A 22,151-nucleotide genomic window follows, 5' to 3' on the forward strand; every position below is an offset into this window, starting at 1 on the left:
ATTACTACTTCTTCAATCCTCCAGATGTTCCTCCAGGACAAACAATTTGTTTTGAAGCAACAGGACACACTAATTTATTAGTTCCCAAAATTCTAAAATGGAACAAAATTAATCTTCCAAGAGAATGGGCAAAACCAAAGGTTAGCAAACCACAAATTCAAACTATATCAAATAGAAATTTTGAAGGATTCATTACATATGACTCGGAAGATTTAGGAATCAGATTTAGCAGAGATAACATGGTCTCAAATGATGAGTCAAATGAGGAATTTCAAACAGCCAGATAAAGTCTTCTCTCTAGGCAAAGATCTTTTGTCTAGTATAGGCAAAATACTTCAGAATTTGAAGAGTCTAGACCATTTTCATCAAAAATTAATATTCCAGAAAAACTCAAAGGAATAAAAATAGAAGACCAAATTGCCCAACCAATTTATGAAGATAATAAATCAACAAAACAGTTTCCACCCAACTCAATCTGACGTGGCTGAAATTAATGTCATAAACAAAACAAAAACATTCCAAATGGATAAGGCAAAATTAAACAAAGAATTCTTTTCAAAGAAAAATGAAAACTTAAGAAAACAATTTTTCAAAAAGTTCTCCAAGAAAAAGATTGATGGCTATAAGCAAAAGATGGATAAGTGAAATGGAGAAACAAGAAAAAATATATATATTTCTTTGATTGGTTTTCCAATAGGAAAAAAAAAAAATGTGACCCAATTGATAGAAAAGGAAGGATTTACAAAACAGCAACAAATACAATTGTAGGAAATCATCCTCTTCAATTTCAACATAACAAAAATGAGGTAGAAGCATTAACATTTGCCAAAGCAAAAATAGAAAATCCTCACCAGCCTGCAACCCAAGGACAGTGCGACATAATAATTAAACAAAATAACTTTGCAAATGAATACCTTACAACTATAGGTGAACAATTAGATAGAATAGAAGAAAGTATTGATAAGATAGAAATAAAACCTCCCCAAACTGCAAAATTAGATACATATTCAATATTTAAGGCAAAAGAAACACAAAAACCCGGTCCAGCAAATCTAAACAAAATAGGCAGCTACAAATGGCCTGATCCAACTCACCTAAAAGCATGCCTTGATAAGGATGATGAAATGTTAAAAGAGATTAATGAAAAACTCAAAGACATTCCGTCTACTTCAAAGGGAATTCAAGCCTTAGGTGACCAAATTAGAAATCTAGCTATAGAAGACTCCGATCCAGAAATAGGACAGAATGATAATTCTGAAGATGAGCTTTTAGACAATATTACTAAAATAGAACAGAACTTCAAGAACTTAACAGCCAATCCTATTACTTATACAAACAGATTAAATGATAATATGGCCGACATCCATCCTTTCATAATAAATTGCGCATGGCCTACATAAATTCTTTAGCCGCAGCGGCCTAGCATACTGGCTTTACTGCCCTTCTTCTCCATAAACTGGGACTTACTACCCTAGCTTACCTTCTTTTAGCTTAGAATTTTATGAAAAATAAGTTCAAAGATTACCTATACCAACTGGCTCTATACCACTAGCTAGCTAAAAAATATTTCCACTAGCATTATTCAGTGTTGTGGTCCACCTAGCTGTCTATTTACTGATGGAGGTCATAATTGCAGGACCAGTGCAATACCGTTGGACGTACCCAATTGAGGTAATTTTTATGATGCAACAATTTCCATATGATTGCCTTGCTCTATTTGCATGTTTCGTAATATTATGTAAAATTCACAGGTTCTTGTACACTCTAAATAACTATATGCACAATAAGGAATGACGGAAGGCTCAATCATTGAGGCATACATTGATAGTGAATGTCTTGCATTTTGCTCAATGTATCTATGACCCAAGGTTCACTCGTGATAAGCGAAATGCAAACATAAATGATAATAATGAAGACCAAGAACCCATCAGCTCTATATTTAGAGCAAATGTGCAACCACTGGGTGGGCAAGTATATGATTTCATTGATGTTGAAAAGTTGGCAAAGGCGCATTTTTGCATGCTTAATAATTGTGATGAAGTTGTTCCACATATCGAGTATGTGATTTTTTTAATTCATACTTTGCATTGTATATATGCGTATATATATGCTTGACATTAATATATATTATTGTTGCATAAAACAAACATAAAGTTGAACTTGAAAAGGAAAATGGAATAAATGTTGAAGAAAGGCATAAGAAAGAATTTTTCAAGTGGTTTAGGACCCTTGTAAGTAACAAATGTTGAAGAAAGGCATAAGAAAGAATTTTTCAAGTGGTTTAGGACACTTGTAAGTAATAAATTTTCTGTGAATTTGATAATAATTAAATTCTCAATAACTGTTAACTCATCTAAACTTAATTTAACTAGATAAAACTCATGTATTATAATAAAGAACCTACGGCAAGTAAAGATTTGTACGCATTGGCGTTTGGCCTCGATCAACGAGTTAACCACTACACTGGTTGCACTATTAATGGCTTAAGGTTTAATTTAAAGTCTCTTAAGGTGCATAGAAGAACCCAAAAATAGTGGTGTTGTCGAGCTAGGCATAGAAGGATACGAGGATATTGACTATTTTGGTATCTTAAATGATATTATTGAGCTAAACTATGGAGCCCATAAACTCATCTACTTGTTCAAATGTGACTAACGGGGCATTAGCAATAAGAATAGTGGGATAAACAGAGATGCCTAATTACTAGTGTCAATTTTAATACGACATGGTATCAAGATGACCTTTATGTGTTAGCAATGCAGGCAGAACAAGTGTTTTATCTTAAGGACACAAAATTGACAGGTGATTGGCATGTGGCACAAAAATTTAAGCCAAGAAATTTGTATGATATAACCGAATTCGAAGATGGGGAGAATAATATAATGGAGGATGGAAAAAAAAGAAAAATAAAAAAAGAAGCAACATACGCAGGCCGAGAAGAGTTTTCACGTGCTGATGCATAGGGTGGGAGCTACTGCCCATCAGTCGGAGCGTGGGGTTTCCTCAGGCGATGGTATTTCACAGACCTATAGATCATATGACTAGCTACGTGTTTGTTTTGTGAAATATGGAAGGATTCTTGGGGCTAAGAGAAGGGCAGCAACAGCCTGGTTGTTTTCCGGCAATCCCTGTGTTAGAATACCACTTTACCTAAACACTTAAGCTGTTAGATTGTGGACCAACAGTGTATATCAAGCTTTGACACTCCCCTGCACATGCAGCTCAACAGCACATAGAGAGATAAACACACAATAAATAACACCCATTACAAGAAATACAATAATTTTATAAATACCACACAATAAACGTGGCGAAAAAGACTAGAACCCAAGACCTCCTGGTAATCAACTTTGACACCCTGTTAGAATGCCACTTTACCTAAAAGCTTAAATTGTTCAGCTGTGAACCAACAATATATACCAAGCTTTAACACCCTGGACTGATTTCTATGCTATAGTGGTGCAGTTGATCCTCCAATCATAGCAGATTTGAGTAGGATGATCGGGTTTAGGGTTTGGTTTGACAGCAATGTTTAGGTTGGATCTAGCTTTGATACCATGCTAAAACAAAAGACCTTATCACAGCGATAGATCTCTCCCTCTATTTATAATATGTATCAAGTACATACCAATAACCATAATAACCTTACTAACTCACGCTTGCCAACATAACACTAGCACATACTAATCCATACTATACATAAAAGTATGAATTGTGTAAATCATTTTGTGGACAAAAATATCCTTATCTTTTAAAAAAATACTAAAAAACTCCTAAAAGATGTAATTATAAATCAATTTGTCGACAAAAGTATCCTTGTTTTTAAAAGTAAATTTCTATAAGACCAACATGCATTAAAAAAAACGTAAATTTATATACTATATATAGAAGTATAGATAATGTAAATTAATTTATTGACATGAATATCATTATAAAGTAAGACCAAATAATTTTTTAAAAAAAATAAATTTATATAATAGATATAAAAAAATTCAACCAAAATTACAAGAATTATATTTTAAAAGTCCAAAATTTAATGTTTAAACTTAAAGAAAAAACTTTCATTTCATTAAAAAATAAAATAAACTAAAATTATATATAGATAACTACTTCTACATCTATATTTATAAAAAATTAACAAAAATATGAATAAAGCAAATCACTTTGTAACCAAAATATCAAATATTTTAAAATCAAACAAAAAATTCATAAAAGAAAATAAATTTACCAAAATTAGATAAAATTACATTTAGAACATCTATTTTAGATACATTAAAATTTGAACCTAAAAAATAGACTCTATTTAGCTGATGAAGAAAAAAGGTATGCTATATACATATCATACATAAAAGTACAAAGAGTGTAAATAATTTTGTAGACAAAAATATTATTAACTTTTAGGAGTAAGACAAGTATTTCTAAAAAAAAAAATCCAATAACATTACATAAATCTATATTTAAAAATTTTTATTTTGAATAGGTCAAGATTTGGACCTAAAAAATCCATTTCATTCAAAAAATAAAATAAATGTAATTTATCATAAATGTTAAATAAAATATTTGTCCAAAAATAAAATAGGTAAATTTATTTTATCTTTTCTAAAATTACTATAAAGTGAATAATCTCATTCAGATAAATAACAATGTAATTTCTAAAATAAATTTTAAAAATGAAACTATAGACTTAAAAGTACAAATTTTAAATTTATTGAAATTTGAAAAAACTCATTGATTGAATATTAAATAAACAAAAAATAATAATTAAGATATTAGTTAGGAAATCACATTTTAAAAATTGTGATAAAGTTATTAATACTTTTACGATAATAAGTCATATATTAAGTTTTATATAAGATAAAAAATAGTGAAAAATCTACCTAGAAATTTTTTTATTTATGATGTTATTTAAATATTAAATTCAGTATTTGTCAAGACTTTTCATATTCCTATATTTACTTGGTGTTATAATAGTATTTCATGACGATGCTTGTATTTTATAACTTTTGAAGAAAGTGTTAATTTTTATAAATAACTTGGAATATTCACATTTTAATATTTGTAAACTAAATTACAACAATATATTATTAATTAATTTTGAAGACATTCAAAATTTATTAAGAATTATAAAAATATTGTATGCAATATTATACACATACAACCACGTGTGCAACATACGTGACCTATAGACTAGTAATGTTAAATGATCAAAATAACCATTTTTAGTAATTGTGCTAACTAAAATAAGATTGAAAGGGAACTTGGAAATACACAAAACCGAAGGAAGAAAAACAGAACAAGTGGGATTTACAATCCCCATTCCCTTAACACAATGATCAGCAATGGTAACACAAGGTAAGTTTTCATAATACTAGAAAGTAGACAAAAATTTAGGTATATCAGTTATATGATTAGTGGCAGCTGAATCTATAATCCAAGGACTAGGGCAAGAAGTACTGGATAACAGGCAAACTACAGGGCTACCTATCCGAGCATGAGACACAATGGGAAGGATGTGATGCTTGATACTGCTGGAATCTAGAATACTCTTCCTCTAATATAGATATAGTACTACTACTGACTTGGGCCAGAGAGTGTGGAATCTATGGTGGTTGCATTGGTGATGCAATGCAGTATACCATAGAGATACCAACATTACTCAACAATATGACCTCCTCATCCACTATGAGTGCACTAGTGAGGAGGTCCTCTACCTCGTTCATCTCTTCCACCACGGCCAATTCAACTACCTTGAGAGATTCTGCGACTACTTGGTTTTCACCCAGAATCGCCCTGTATAATGAAAGCAATCCTTTCAAAGCTAGGGGTTTAAACACTAGATGCACGAGTTGGCCAATGCACTGGAGGAAGCATGAAGTACACAAGAATAAACATTTGTGCCGGATGGCAACCCTGTACTACCAAGCATCATCTCCTCCTGCTTCTGCAACATGCAAATATCAGTTTTAAACCCCAAAGAACTATCTTCTGCTCCCTCTGCTTCTGCATCTCATGAACATTGGCAGTTATGGGTTGCACAGTGCTAAGCTCCTCATGGATATGCTTCATCTCTGCAAAGTACTCCAAGGATATCTTGTAAATACGCGTAAATGTTATGAATACAAGAGCTTGGCATAATCTGAATCTCCTTGCATCCATCCAAATACATTCACAACCATGCAATGTGGGGTTCCATAGAGTTTCACAAAAGTGAAACAATCAATGCATCTTCCAAAATTCACACTTCTCTCCTTTCATCATCAGAGGGCCCAAATTGGTACAACTATTCAAATTTACCCAATCCTGTTAAGGTCAATTTGATAGGATTGGTACGACTATTCATGACCCAAATTGGTACGACTATTCAAATTTACCCAATCCTAATCACAATGATAGGCCTCTTCCTCTATTTGTAACATATGTCAAAGCACATACCCATCACCGTAACACTCTACTAACTCACAATTATTAACATAACACCAACACATACTAATGATGACAAATCACCAAACTAACCATTAACAATTACAAAAAGACTAATTGTTCTAGCATTTGCCATCTCATCTAATAAAACACACTCCTCCAGCCAATCCTATCAGCAATGTCAAAAAAAAGTTGATATTTTTTAGCATCTTTAACATTCCTGAAAAACCTCTTACTCCAGTATTTCAATTTCATCTTCACATGCGCCAGTTTTTTCATCAGTTTAAACCCCTTCCAACCTTGGATCTGATGCTCCCCAAACAAGTCCCTCAAACTCTTCGTACAAGGCATGTGTCAACCACATGTTCTAAAATCTAAAAGGGCTAGGAAACCACTGCATCAGATTTGTGTCAAATTTTCAGCTTTCCACCACCCTTGGAATCAAAACCGTGCTCAACTTCCATACTATTAAATTTCCATAAATCATCCAAAAATTTGCACAAATTTCCAAAATCAATTTTTTTTTTTTTTAGAAAATAAATTTATTAAGAAAGAAGAATGTGCAAGGAGAATTTTCAACAACTTTGCTAAGCTTGGCTAAATAGAAAATATTTAACAAAAGAAAAATAAAATAAGAGTTTATTTTGTGCACATTTTATCTTCTTGGAAACATGAACTGATTATTGCCAGAGTCTTATTATGAGTTTTTGCAAGACAAACTTCGAATGATGTGATTTTTTTTTTCTTGGATAGCAAAAGAAGAAATCTTATATTTAGATTAGGAATAAACAAAAATCTCTGTAGACAAAATCTGGAACAAACCAAATAGAAAATACCAAAAAAAAAAAAAAAAAACCACAGCACGCATTATCAAGCCAACAAATATCGTCATTCTCATAGAATATCTAAGAAACTCACTTCTTTGAAGTACCCGTAACCAACACACCAAAGCTATGCCAAGTAATGAATTCTCCCAAACCAGCAAAAAATTCAACTTCTTCCCTGAAAAGGTATGTCCATTACGTTCCAACCATAACCCTCACAGCACTGCAAAATAAGCACGTTTCCATAGTGCTGCCCTGTCCTTTCTCCTTTCAAAACCCACAAATGAAACTGCCGAAAAAAGTCCACCATTTCTGGGCAAACCCAATTCTCTCCCAATAAATCAAATAACTTATTTCACTCTCTCCACGAAAAATCACAATACAGGAAAAATGGGATGCTGTTTCTGAACTATTATGACAAAGCAGACAAACATATGGAGAAAACACACAACTTTGCCTAATATGATTTGCCAAATAGTTGATGGGAGCGGGTGGGAAGATGATGCTAAAGAAGAGCATTTAAACTGAAATGTCACACGTGAGAATGCCAAGTGTATAACAAATGACAAAAGAGTGGTTTGCTTTAGTGAGGGGCAACTGACAACATATACTTACTTTCAAGATTCAAATTTTCAGTTTCAAACATTTGAACTGTCCAAGTAACGTGGGCTTCCAAAGTAGTAACTACAATTGAAAGATGAATGCAACAACCATAGTGACAAAATGTAATTACAAGTGAGAGATTGTAGCACTTGCAGTCGAAAGCATGGAGTTTGAGTCTTAAATTTGGAATAGTGTGGAATTCGACAAAACTCAATGCATTTTTGTATTGTGTGTTCATCCAAATCTGCACAATTCAAAAACCAGCATGCTTTGCAACTCAGCACAATCAGAAACCATAACAAACAAAATACTTAGGGTGGTCCTAAAAGAAACTTCACCATAAATAACCCAAGAAAACAGTTCAGAAGTTATGAATGCCATGATACATGAACCCAAAAGACTAATGTCTGCATCGTAACTTGTTTACAGCTATGCTCTGAAATCATATAAACATTTAAGCCACAAGAATCCTGAGCTACTAGTAACAGTTTGCTCAAAATATAACCACAGAACATCCATAATATAGAAGATAACATTTCGGAGAAAACAACTAATCCAGTGAAGACGAGGAACCTATGTCAGCTATGCTTCTGAAAAATAGGACTGCAAAATGGCTTCATAAACATTCTACCACACCATGTCTAGGGGAGGAAGAAAAATATATGAACATTTTTATTCCAACAAGAGATGAGCTGTTATAAATATTACAGGTATAACAAATTTAACCAGAAAAAGATGAGAAAATATAGGTCTTTGAGTTGGAAGAAAATATACCTCAATATTTTCATGCAAAGAAGTTATAACCTGATAAACAGATAGAATAGTTTGAAACATCAGTTCAAACTGAAATTCAAGCAATCTCAAAATATTAACAAATGGAAATTATAATGATAGAAATCTAACATTCATAACACACGCAAAGCAATTGTTCAAAAAGGACCAGTGCATGCAATGAAATTTCTAGGCACACAAAATGTAGCAGACTTTTTTCCTTCATAAATACTAAAGATTCATCAAAGAAAGAGAGGCCTAACCCATGCACAGAAGAAATGTACACAAAAGTATGCTGCCTAAAGGCAATAAAAAGAAAACGAAACCCACAAAAACAAGAATCTAAAAAATCAAGAAAAGATGGATAACTAGAGTTCCAACCATGGTGATAAATTTCTATTTCCCCACCATCCACAAAATCAAAATGAAAGTAAATTCAGCCTTACAAAATTTCAGTGGTCATAAATTTCTCCTTCCCACCATCCTCAAAATCAAAATGAAAGTAAATTCTGTATTACAAAATTTCTTCTGAAACTTTAACATATCATAAATTTATGAAATCTCAAAATTTCATCAAAATTTGATGAAATTTCAACTATAAATAAAGATTCCTTGAAGATAAATTTGAGATTCAAAATCAAAATTGAAATTTCTCTCTTAATTAATCTTCCTTTTTTCACTGAATCTAAAGATTAGTACAAGGAGAATATGAATGATAGCTTCTAGATTTTTTAAATTGTAGTAAAAGTTAAGCCAAGATATTAGCTACAACATTGACCATTATGCCTAAATTATCTAATTGCTACAACAATAATATTTAACTAATTTAAGAATTTCATTGATATTAATTCAAGATTTAATATGATAATTACATTACAATTATTGCAACTTTTATATACACATACATGCGCCACTGATTACTTTATTAATAAAATTTTAGTTCATAATCTTGCATTATTGTGTTTATTAACAATTTCTAAAGTTCCATAACAGAATTAGAAGTTTTACTGCTAATTTCCATCATTTTTAAAAATTGTATTCAAAATAGACATTGTCATAAAAATTTCCATCAGTATTTCTGTGATTTTGTACCCTCATAATTTTAGTTGAAATCAAAAATAAAGATCTTTGCTCCAATTGACCAATGTCTAGAGAGTTCTTCACTTTAATTCTGCCAAAGAGAAGTGGTCTCCAACACTTTCCTGACTCGCTTAGTCTTCAACCAAATGTGCCACCCTCCTACTCCCACACCTACTTCCCCAACACCTTAGGGGCAGTTTGTCATCAGTGTCAAAAATTAGAGAAACGAAAACCAAAAAACAGAAACAGAAGCAAAAAACTAGAAATCAACAACCTGTGGTTAACATTTATAAAACTAATACAAATAAAAAACTTAATTAAAAAATGCTCGTTTTCATCTTTAAATCAAGTAATATTACAAAAATATGATTAAAATAATAAAATTATAAATAATATACATAAAAATTACTATAATAAAAATAAAATTTATAATTATTATTTTACTTAATTGTTCTACTTTCAAAATTTACTTTACAATAGAATTTATTGGATTTGACAACTGAAAAATAGTAGAAGTATTTTGTAATTGGCTTTACTACTATGACTTGAAATTTTTTATATTTTCTTTTAATTATATTTAAATTTATACGATCATTTAATTTTGATTTTAATTTTAAAGTGTGTAGAATGAATACTTTAATCCAAAAAAAACTATTTCTGGATATTAAAATTTCTAGAAACAAGTTGCCAAAAAACTAAAAACCAAAGAATAAAATATGGTTTTCAGTTTTTGACAAACAGCTGAAAACCAACAACAGAAACAGAAAACAAATAACATAAACAACGTGTTTTTATAATCTGTTTTTTTTTACCACGGAGAAACAAAAACAGAAAAAAAAAAAAAAACAATACCAAACAAGCCCTTAACAAATCTAGAACCCTCTCAAAAAACATCCAAGAAAAACATAGTAAAACAGAAGAAAATAAAATAAAACAGAGACCATGAGATGCCAGCAACCAAACAACATATACGGATAATCCACAACTTAATTTACATTAAACATAATTAAATTGCATTCCTTTTATGGCCAGCAATGTTCCTTTATCATATGGGTTAAATAATTTATGGTTAAGCAAGTGCAAGTTTGTCACCGTATGACCTAGAGGTCATGGGTTCGAGGCGTGGAAATAGCCTCTTGCAAAAATGTAAGGTAAGGCTAAGTACTATAGACCCATTGTGGTCCGCCCCTTCCCTAGACCCCGCGTACACAAGAGCTTTGTGCACCGACCTACCCTTTTTAAGCAAGTGGATGCATTAGTTTCAAGAAGAAATGAAGAAACCTATGTGCACTCGTCAAGCTAATAAAAAAAGCGTAATTGAATTAAACATGGCAAGAGAGGCTTGGATGAGGTCAAAGTAAGAATAAACAAGATATATTCCATGTATTGAAGAAAAAGAAAGGACTCATGACTCTCAAAGTTGACATGTCCAAGACCTACAACCAAGTGGAATGGAGCTACTTAACATGTTTAAATGTTTGAATTCAATGACGAAGACAGGATTTCATTTCAGAAAGGGCCAAAACCATACAGTTAAAATGTTAACTTTTGTGTGTGTGTGTGTGTGTGTGTGTGTGTGTGCGTGCATATAAACACAAAAATTAAGTTACATAAATTTGAATTATTAATATTCATAGTCTTTAAATAAGATGACAAAAAAAAAATTAAGTACTAAAATTCATTTCTTGTACAAATCAAAATCAAAACAAACTCCTTTTCATTAGTTTAAAAAAATACAAAAACCAAAGAAACTAAAACACAACATCCCTTTAAGTCACAAAAATCATCTATAATGGAATATGCACTAAACTTCTCAGGGACTTCTCTCTCTTAAGTCTATTTTTAAATTTTTAAGTTATATCTATGCAAATTTCAAATTTAAATCTATGACTTTATTATTATCTAAACCACATTTTTCCCAATAACAAATTGCAATAATTTATACGAGATAGAAAATACATGTTAGAGATGTAAAACTTTTAGTTAAATTATAAAAATATATATACAAATAAAAATAAAATTTAATTAATTATATAAAAAACAAATAAAAACATATTGTACAAGCATTGCGTCTGTCCAATGACTGAATTTTGTAGGATGATTTGTGTATTTATATGAGAAAGATTAAAATTTATGCAATTCCAAGATTGATATATTTGTATGAAACTACAGGAGAGGCATTGCAACATATCTGATGATGACCAGTGTCTGGCGGTGGATAACAAAGATGTAATGTTATTGCAGTGAATTGTGATGCACATGGGCCATACAATCATGGAGGAGAAAAAGAAAAATGAATGAATAAATGAAAGTCAAAAGAATAGAACAACAAAAGAGCAAACGTTAAGGACCTAAAGGAGGAAGGTGCTGTGGGTAGGCCGTGGAGGCACTCAGTAGGGGCAATTGGTAAAGCTTATCCTAAATTTTTTACAAGCTAAATTCAAATGCCAAAACTTTTAACACCCAATTCTTGGATTTACACAAAGAATGCACTTTTTTTTTCAAAATTATGATAAGCCACATTATCATCATCTTCATTTTCCATGAAACCATTCCATATTTTTTAAACTTCAACAAGAACTCTAATTTTTCAAAGCTTTAGAAAATGCAGCCTCTCCACCTTAACATATTAAATGAAAACCAAAGATGAAAAAATCAAAACAGGGAACCTTTGAATTTAAGTATCAGTTTTACTTTTACCAATAAGATCTCAGCAAGTTTAAAAATTGAACAAAAACCAACTTGATTTTGTTTGGATGGAAACTTAATGAGTAGGTAGATATAATCAATAAGTGGATTTTTTTCTTAAGGTAACGTGGAGTTAGCATATGATGGTTGAAAAGGTTGGCCCCAAAAGAATTTCTTTCCAGAAATCTATGGGTTGGCTAAGTATAAAGATGAGCTGGCTAATTTTGCATAACAAATGCTGTTGGTGGTTGATATAACATTTAAAAACCCTCCATATCGGGAAGAGGAGGTATCAATCTTCTTTCATTCTTTTGTCTGAGAGGAATCAGGATTTGGAAAGGGAGGATGGAATTAGGTAGAGACTCGACTCTAGAGGTAGTATGAATTCTTATTATAAAGATATCAGAAAAAGAGATAACCTAGGCAGTCTAATTTCCCCAGGAAAACTATTTGACAATCTTAAAAGAAGCAGAAAATCATGCATAGCACGAGCTATTTTTGCAAGAAAGAATCTATGACAGTTCGCAAATTCGTCTTCATTGCATGAGTTAGGGAGTCATGGGAAATGTCCCTTGTGATGATTGGTCTGTCTTGTGCAGTCACAGATTCAATCATTCATGACTTGCAATTTTGGATGGGAGGTAATGCAACAGAAAGAACAAAAATTTTTAGAATTATACCTCACAATTTTAGGGATAGGGTGGAGGGAAAGGTTTAGAATAGCCTTTGCTCATCATGATCAAAAATAGTTGAGTAGGGTGTGCCTTTCGTTTGATAATGATATACAGGAGATAGCAATGTTGATCACCAAAGTGTACTGCAAATTTTTTATTCTTTGTTTTGCAAATTACTTATTTGTACTTGAGTTGCCGCCCCCTCAATGTCCTTTAGGGAATTTTCTCCCTTGATTTAAAAAAAAAAAAATATTGATTCACTAAATTTCCTAAAAAGATCCATCTTGGTACTTTGGGGGGACTTCATGGAGGTTCCTAATCCTTTGGGGTGATCTTTTGAACCGGTTTCTAAAGCAACCTAACAAAATGTGGACCTTATGAAGACAAACAAGTGCTTCAGCAATGATAGAGTTTAAATGCCCTTTCACCCTTCCTTGCGGTATAATGATTGGACTGCTTTATTTTAATTTCCTCTAGTTTTCATTTCTTCTCAGGAAGAATCCCTCAAACTTATGTTTTCTTCTTTTTCTCTTAAGGAACAAAAATTTCAAGCAACCATGGTACTTGATCGATCAAATACAGCTTCCAAAAAAAAAAAACATCTCTGAAAATACCTAATGGTTGACATAAATAAAGATAAAATATACCTGAATAAATAGCCTGTGGAGACTTTCTTGCTCTGCAGCAGTAAATCTAGGAAATGCTTTCGAAAATTCCTTTTGGTACATAAAAAGAAAGTCATTTCACGCATATAAATATCCTTAGCAGAAGAAAATTTAAAATAAAGAAAGAAAAAAAACAACAAAAGAAACTATGGTTAATGTCACGTTGGATAAGCAAAGCAACTCTCATGCATAATAACCTATCATTTTCTGTACATATATCCCTTTTCTTCAATATTCATTATATCAAAAATATTTAATAATCATTAGGGGTACTGTCACTCCTACTCTTGTTTTGAATGAGGTGACCAAGTAAAAGGCTTAAACTTGGAATTGACAAATAAGGAAAAGACCAAAAATATGAGATTTTTTTGCAAGATTAGAGTTAATGAAATTTATGTTTGCACAAAAAAAGATGAAAAATGGAAAAGCTATAGGACCAAATAAAATCCCAATTGAAGTTTGGAAATGATTAGGTGATAACGGTATTATATGGTTAACTGATTATATTAACACAATTATAAGAACTAAAAAAATGTCAGATGAATTGAGGAAAATAACTTTAATACCTATATTCAAAAATAAAGGAGACATTCAAAATTATAATAACTATCGTGGAATTAAACTTATGAGTCATACAATGAAACTGTAGGAAAGGGAAGTTGGTCAAAGATTAAGGCTAGAAACAAAGGTCTCAGAAAATCAATTTGATTTTATGCCTAGGGGAATCTACTACAGAAGCTATTTATCTTTTAAGAATATTAATGGAAAAGTTTAGAGAAAAGAAAAGGGACTTGCATATGGTATTTATTGACTTAAAGAAAGCATATGAGTATCTAGGGAAGTTTTGTGATGGGTTTTAGAGAAAAAAAAAGGGGTGTATATATGTAGGCATACTGATGTCATTAAAGATATGTAATGTGGAGTAATGACTAGGGTTAGGGCTATTGGTGGAGAGACTAGAGGATTTCCAATCACAACAGGTGTACATCAAGAATCTGCTTTAAGCCCTTATTTGCTTTAGTGATAATTGACTAGGAGTATCCAAAATGAGGTTCCCATGGTGTATGTGGTTTGTAGATGATATTGTCTTGATTGATGAAACTAGGGATGGAGTAGAATCTAAGCTAGAATTATGGAGAGAAACTTTAGAATCTAGAGGCTTTAGGATAAGCAGAAATAAGACAGAATATATGAAATGTAATTTCGGTAACAATAGGAGGAATATTTGAGACAAAGTTAAACTTGATGATGAAGAAATTAATAGCACTAGCAAATTTCAATACCTGGGATCGATTACGCAAGTTCAAGGAGAAATTGAAGAAGATGAAATACATAGAGTTAAAGCAAGTTGGGTAAAATGGAGAAACGCTTCAAGTGTGCTTTGTAATCGAAGAATACCCTTAAAATTAAAAGGGAAGTTTTATAGAATTGCTGTAAGACCAGCTATGCTATATGGATGAGAATGTTGGGCGACTAAGAAAAACATATCTAAAAAGTAAAAGTTGCCAAGATGAGATTGCTTAGATGGATGAGTGGTATATCGCTAAAATATAAATTAAGAAATGAACATATTAACGGCAAGTTAGGTGTAGCTCCTGTAGAAGATAATATGAGGGAAGAACAACTCAGATAGTTTGGGCACTTGCAACGTAGGTCACATGTGTGCCAATGAGGAAGAGTGATTTAATTAATGCGAGGGGCAGCAGAAGGGGTAGGGGTAGGTAGACCTAAAATAACTTGGAATGAGATAGTGAATAAATATTTAATAGCCCTGAATCGCATAAATTGGCGGAAAAAGATTCAAATAGCCGAATCCACCTAGTGGGACCTAAGGCTTAGTTTGTTGTTGCCATTGTTGTTGTTGTTGTTGTTGTTGTTGTATCTTCCATGAATCACTTTAGTGCTCAAGGAATGATTTCTTCAGAGTAGTCTCCTTTCTTGACTGTGTTGCAAATATAATGAGAGATTGAGCTTCTTTGCTTCATTTTATCGTGGTTTGTTTCCTTTTTCCATTCCTTCTTGCTTTCTTGTTTGCTTGGAGGTTAGCTTGTCCTCCCCTTTGTATATTTTTTTTCTCTCTCAATAAATTTCTTTGTTTATCCAAAAAACAAAATCAACAATTCAATATAGAAAATATATGCCAACAAAAGGCTTTGTTGCAGTTGTCATGCGTAGGGACAATAGGTTAGAGGTAGCAATAGCTGGGTTGGGTATTACACAATAAACTGCCTAATGAAATTAAAACCAAAAGAAGATAGACCGATGTGGATCTTAGGGGTGTGTATAGGCCAAGAGAAAGGCAGTTTAGGGAGTTACTGGGAGAATTTATCGTTGTCAGGAAGAGGTGGGACTAGAAATGCACAAAAGTTGTTACAAAGTGAAAACTGGATCAAAACCAAACCATTTTACATTATGGTTCAGTTTTCTGGTTTTTGGTTTTTGGTTCCAGTTTCAGTTTTACAAGTACAATGAAACGAAAAAACTAAATCACATTTCTATTATTTGAATTTTTAAATTTTAAACGGAGATATTTTCATTTATTTGTTACTTTTTCCATTTTCAAAAAAAAAAAAAAAGCATATAAATAAGTAATGCTATGGTGCGGTCTTTCAAAAATTAGAATTACCATAATCGTTTTTTTTTTTTATATTACCATAATCATCTTTAAAATAAGGGGGATGGAATCCTTCTATAGAAGAGGAAGAAGAGGGTTATGCCTTTGCTCCCAAGTTAATGTGGAACAAGGGAGGAGACCGTTCACCACACCCCCACTCTTGGTCCTTCTTGATCTGTCCCAAAATAGAGAACAAGTCCCCTGCCTGCTCCCGCTTGATCTGTCCCTGAATGTAGTACTTAATGTAATTTTACCAGAGGTGTCTTATTTCCTACATTGTCTCTGCAAAAGGAATTCCGAAATCAATTCCTTATCCCCTATGTTATATGTAAGTTTTATTGCAGCTTTACATTTGTTCAAATTATCCCTTAAGCTGCTTTGAATCACCTGAATGTTATGTATAGGAAAATAACTGGCAAAATAATAAGATATGTAAGTCTGAAAATTGTGTCCATATGAAGAACATGACTGAAGTGTGAAAAAAAATATGAACTTTGGTTTGGCATGATGAACAAGGTCTTAAATTTTGATTTCGACTCAAATTTCGAAGCTCCAAAATTATGGAAATTTCGACGAAAATTTCGATTTCGATGTCAATTTCGATTTTAATTTGAAAAAATAAGGAAGATTAGTAGTAAAGCATGGAATTTTTTGTGAAACTTTAGAAATGGTTAACAAACATAATAATATAAGTTTTAATACTAATATATTACAAATTGAATACATCTATGTTTTGTATGAGGTGGAAAAGTTATAAAATATTATGTGTATCAAACATATTTGTAAGAGAATGTACATTAAACATATTCAGTTAATACAAATGAAATTCATAAATTATTTAAATATTATTTATTATTCAAATAATGATAATTTAGACATGAATGGTTAAATAAAATGTTACCGTCAGCTTATTTTTTCATATACTTTCAAAAGCACTTGTAATAATCTTTTGTTTTGGTAAAATAAATAAAATAAACTAAAAGAGAAATTTCATTTCACTCCTAAATCTCTCATTTAAATTCTAACAAAATTTCATTGTATGGTTAAAATTTCAACAAGTTTCGCTAAAATTTCGAGATTTCGATAAAATTTCGGATGATTCGTTGATATTTCGACAGAAATCGGAAATTTCAACAGAAATTTGGATAATTTCGTGGAAATTTAAGTCCATAGGCATGAATTACTACTCAGGGCCCAAGAAGTAAGCATGAAATAATGAAGATTTTATCATACTAATATAAGAACTAATTAAAGTGGGCTTATGCAGCAAAAGTGTACAATAGTTTGCATTTTGGAGAATGCTCCATCCCATTACTCCATTCCCTCACTCTCCCTGCCTCCCCCCGCCCAGCCCCCCTTCTGTCTTACACAGACAAAAGAAAAGCAAGGTGTGAACTCTTTATGGCACAAAAACAAACTCAACAACAACTTCAAAGTTCAAACTGCACCCATGCCATCATCAGTGCAATTTCTTTAATTTATTGACCATCAATTTTAATATTTTCTCCAATATTCCACCTAACATGACCAAAATTATATTCTACTTAGTTTCTACTGATCTTAAAACCACCAAGGTCTAAAGATTCTCCCCTTAATTCTAATTTAAATCCTACTTAACCTCTAGTTTCATCAATCGAGATACGATTGAACCTCATTTTAGATACTATTAGTAAGTTCATCCATCACTTTCCAAAAGAAGAAAAGCTCAAAGCATACCCCTTAATGTACAACTATTGTGAATGGAATTCCCTAAACCCTCCATCTATAGTTCCAACACTAGTCATTACCCAATCATATGTATTCCTAACATCTATAGACCTACTACATTCTCCCTTTCTTTAAAACCCACCATGGAACTTTACTAGGTTCCGATCAGGCTTTCTCTAGGTCAATAAAAATCATGTGCAAGTCCCTCTTCTTTTTTCTGAACTTTTCTATTAATATTCTTAATAGATATATAGCTTCTATAGTTCTCCCAAGCATAAAGCTACACTAATTTTCTAAAACCTCCATTTCTAACCCTAGTCTTTGATCAATTACCCTTTATCCCTTTTCCCAATTTTTAATTGTATGACTCACAATTTTACTTCATGATAGTTATGACAATTTTGAATCTCCTTTATTTTTGCATAAAGGGATTAAAGTGCCTTTCCTCCACTCTATCGCATTTTCTTAGTTCTCATAATTGTGTTAAATAAATTAGTTAACCATATGATTTGTTATCACCTAGACGTTACCAAACTTCAATTGGGATGTCATTTGGTGCTATAGCTTTTCCATTCTGCATCATCTTTACTGCAACTTAACTCCATCAACTCTATTTTTGCAGATAAAACTCAAATTTTTAGCTTTTTGCTCATTTGTAAATTCTAAGTTTACACCTTCTACTTAGTTTTCATTAAATAGCAAGTAGAACTATTAAATAAATATTAAATAAGAGAAGCAATGCACATAGCACAGAAGTTGTTACCTCCTTAGAACACGCTGTTAGGAGAGAGCGGCCGCCCAACTTAAATGACTTCTTCAAATTCAACTGCCTCAATCCTGGGTAAGTAAGTTCAGTAGTTTCCTCCATTTGACAAAGCAAAAAAGGTGCACCACACGACTCAACACAAATGCCTAGCCAAAAAGACGAAGGTAGTCAAAATAAGATAATTAAAAAAAATTAAGGTGACAATCACTAAACAATATACACAAAATAGGCTCTTTCAAACTTTCAATGTATGAAGTGATTTTGAAGCATCTCTTCAATTGGACAGACAGGATCATGATTTTGAAGCGTCCCCTTCAAACCCAAAAATATGCTATTGAATATCAAATTTTTCAACACCCCTTACTAAAGCAGCAAAAAATAACAGCAATTTTAACTATGCACTCACCCAAAGAGATGAAAGGCACAGTCTTTATGGATACAAATGCTAAATAAAGGCAAATTGGTTAGACTTATTGCAACCAAGGCGTGTGATGCACTGCTTATGGTGTAGACTCTGCCACTCCACATGGTGCAAAAGGTTCTGCATAACCACTCCCTAAGGATAGAAAATCCTTTCTCCAAGCAAGAAGAAAAATATATAATAAAGGAGAACAAGAAGTCCACAGACAGGATGAAAAATAAATAAAAGAACAGCGTCATCTTAATGGTGGAACCCACACTCAGCATCCCTCAAGACAGACTGTGCTATAAGCCCAAAGAGAAGGCAAGTACAGAACTCTGTCCCAAACAAAACCCTTGACAACTGCTTCCCAAAAAATATTATAGCATTCCTTTCCAACCAAATTCCCCATAGAAAAACACAAAGAGCATACCTCTACATCCTCCCAACATCCTTACCCTTCCCAAAACCAACAAAAGATTACCCTTCCCAAAACCAACAAAAAAAAAATACTCAAGAGCTCCTCCACCAATTTCAAGCATATCCATAACTTACCAAGAACTTCAAATAGTTTGTTCAACAATTCCCAAACAAATCAGTAGTGTCAAAACAAATGAAAAGCACCCTCAAAGTTACTCCCACACATGAAGCACATAGCTGGAGATGAAGCATTAATAGGCTTCCTATTCTGCGCCAGCAAATTGTTGGTGTTAACTCTATTAAGGGTCACAAACCAAACAAACACCCAGATCTTAGAAGGAACCTTAGCATTTCATATGCCCTGAACAAAAGCAAAAGGAACATCAGCTTTAACTAAGAAGAGAAGAAAGATTCACACAAATAACCCCAATGAATCCAAACTCTCAATTCTAGCATAACTCCTATTGGAGATATAGCAAGTTAACAACCTTCCAGCACAATGATCAAAGAAGAGAGCTCCTCCAACTCTCTATCATTTAAATTTTAAATGATAATGATTTTTATCTTACAGTTACATGGTTGCATAAAGGCTACAAATGGACATAGAAGAGGAGGACATTTTTTTTTATAATAGAAGAAATTGTATAGAGGAAGAAGAATAAGAGAATACAACCTAGGAAAGGACAGGCCATCCTCATAATCCATCTACATCAATCCATACTACTAATCTATATCTATATCTACTAATCTATACTACTACTGCTGCTGGTAATAATAATAATAATAATAATAATAATAATAAAAGAAGAAGAAGAAGAAGAAGAAGTGTGTGTTTTCACAATGAGGTGAATATGGAAAAGGTGTTATCTTTTGGGATGCTACCTCGCATTTTATTTTTAATTAAAATTAAAATGAATTTTGAAATTAAAAGGTGTGTATTTTCACATTGAGTGTCTAAGAAAAAGGTTTTATTTTTTTAGATGCCTCCATGCATTTTATTTAATTAAAATTAAAATTAAAACAAATAAACAACCAAATGATACGTTTTAAAATGTGTATGTTTTCGCATTGGATGCCTCTAAAAAACCAAATGGTGCGTTTAACGACCCATCACCAATGTCTCTCTATGTCTCTCCCAATTGAAGTTTCGGGTCTTTGCCGAACGACGCAGCGCTCGTCCTAATTGCCCACTCCCTATAAATATACCGCTATACATGATTTCTCTCTCTCTCTCTCTCTCTCTCTCCTCGTTGGTGCCCAGAAATTAAAGTAACAATAATCTTTTACAATTAATCGTGGTCTACTGGCATTCTTTGTATTCCTCTTTACTCAAATGAACAGGTACATTCCCCCCCTTCCCCCATTTTCTCTTTTCACATATTTCTTTTCATTGTTGATTTACACATGAGAATAAAAACCTCAGGAAAAAAAAAGATAAATAAATCTCAAGAAAACCAAAACCTGGTCCATACATCACCACCACACCCGTCGAGCCCGCACCACCATCGTCACAATCTGCCACCGCTTTCTATTGGGCCACCACAGATCAAAACAAAGGGGACAATCTAAAAACCGAAAAGAATCACAAATTTGAAGGAGAGAGAGAGAGAGAGAGACACACACACACACACAAACCGACTGCAGACTAAAGAGCATCTGCTTTGGGTTGCTTCCTTCGGTTCGGAAGCGTTCACATCCATAAATACCCCGCCCGTCGCTTCTCCTTCATTTCCTTTCATGCCCTCGTCATTTATTATGTTGTTTTCAATATTTTCTTTACAAGGCAAGGCAAGGCAAAAATTTAAGCGGCTTTTTTGTAATATTTTTAAAACTTTTCGTGAACGTGTTGTTCATGACATCTCATTCTCATATTTATTTGAACATATTCACATTATTCGAAATGAAGAATTCCGAGAAGCATCCTATTTCTACCCCTCATAAGTTTTATAGAAATGGTGCTACTTTTTGGACCAATTTGCCCTTATTATTTTGACTTTTGGACAATAATGTCTCTTATAATATAATCACACTACATTATTTCATTTAAAATAATAAATTATTAATAAGCTAAAAGTGAAATTTTAAAATTAGTACAAATATTGATGTTCTTAATTAGAAAAATACAACACCAACGACAAACTAAACCTTAAGTTTCATTAAGTGGGGTCGGTTATATAAATCATTTTCCATCAATTTATACAATCATGGACAATTTCCTTCGTCAAATTCAAGGCTATTAAATACTTACTCAATATCTCAATTCAATTTATTTTAGGTCTACACCTACGCTCTCTACTGCCCCTCGTAAAAACTTACTCTTCCTCATTAGCGCACTATGTGACCTACATTACAAGTGCTCGAGTAATTTGAGTCGTCCCTCCCTTATCTCATCTTCTATAGGGAATTACACACTTACACCTAACTTACTGCGAATATGTTCATTTCTTAATTTATCTTTTAGTGTTACACCACTCATCCATCTAAGCATATTCTCATCTCAACAACTTTTACTTTTACTT

At 32.4% G+C, this 22,151-nt stretch overlaps 1 protein-coding gene across 2 annotated transcripts in view; it reads right to left on the reverse strand.

Annotated features, from left to right (window-relative positions):
* The window catches only part of LOC131155312 (uncharacterized), a 62,227-nt gene extending 40,831 nt beyond the window's left edge, over window positions 1–21,396 (reverse strand). The window contains exons 1-4 of one of the 2 annotated variants that reach the window (XM_058108349.1): window positions 21,094–21,396; window positions 18,810–18,958; window positions 13,708–13,776; window positions 8,622–8,651 (exon numbers count right to left, since the gene is read on the reverse strand). In XM_058108349.1, the coding sequence (XP_057964332.1) occupies window positions 8,622–8,651; window positions 13,708–13,776; window positions 18,810–18,958; window positions 21,094–21,106 (261 nt within the window). In that variant the 5' untranslated portion in view covers window positions 21,107–21,396. The remainder of the gene's footprint in view (window positions 1–8,621; window positions 8,652–13,707; window positions 13,777–18,809; window positions 18,959–21,093) is intronic. The other variant, XM_058108350.1, reaches the window with a different exon arrangement.
* Between the last annotated feature and the right edge of the window lie 755 nt (window positions 21,397–22,151).

The sequence above is a fragment of the Malania oleifera genome, chromosome 5, assembly GCF_029873635.1.
Source record: "Malania oleifera isolate guangnan ecotype guangnan chromosome 5, ASM2987363v1, whole genome shotgun sequence".
Taxonomy (NCBI): domain Eukaryota; kingdom Viridiplantae; phylum Streptophyta; class Magnoliopsida; order Santalales; family Ximeniaceae; genus Malania; species Malania oleifera.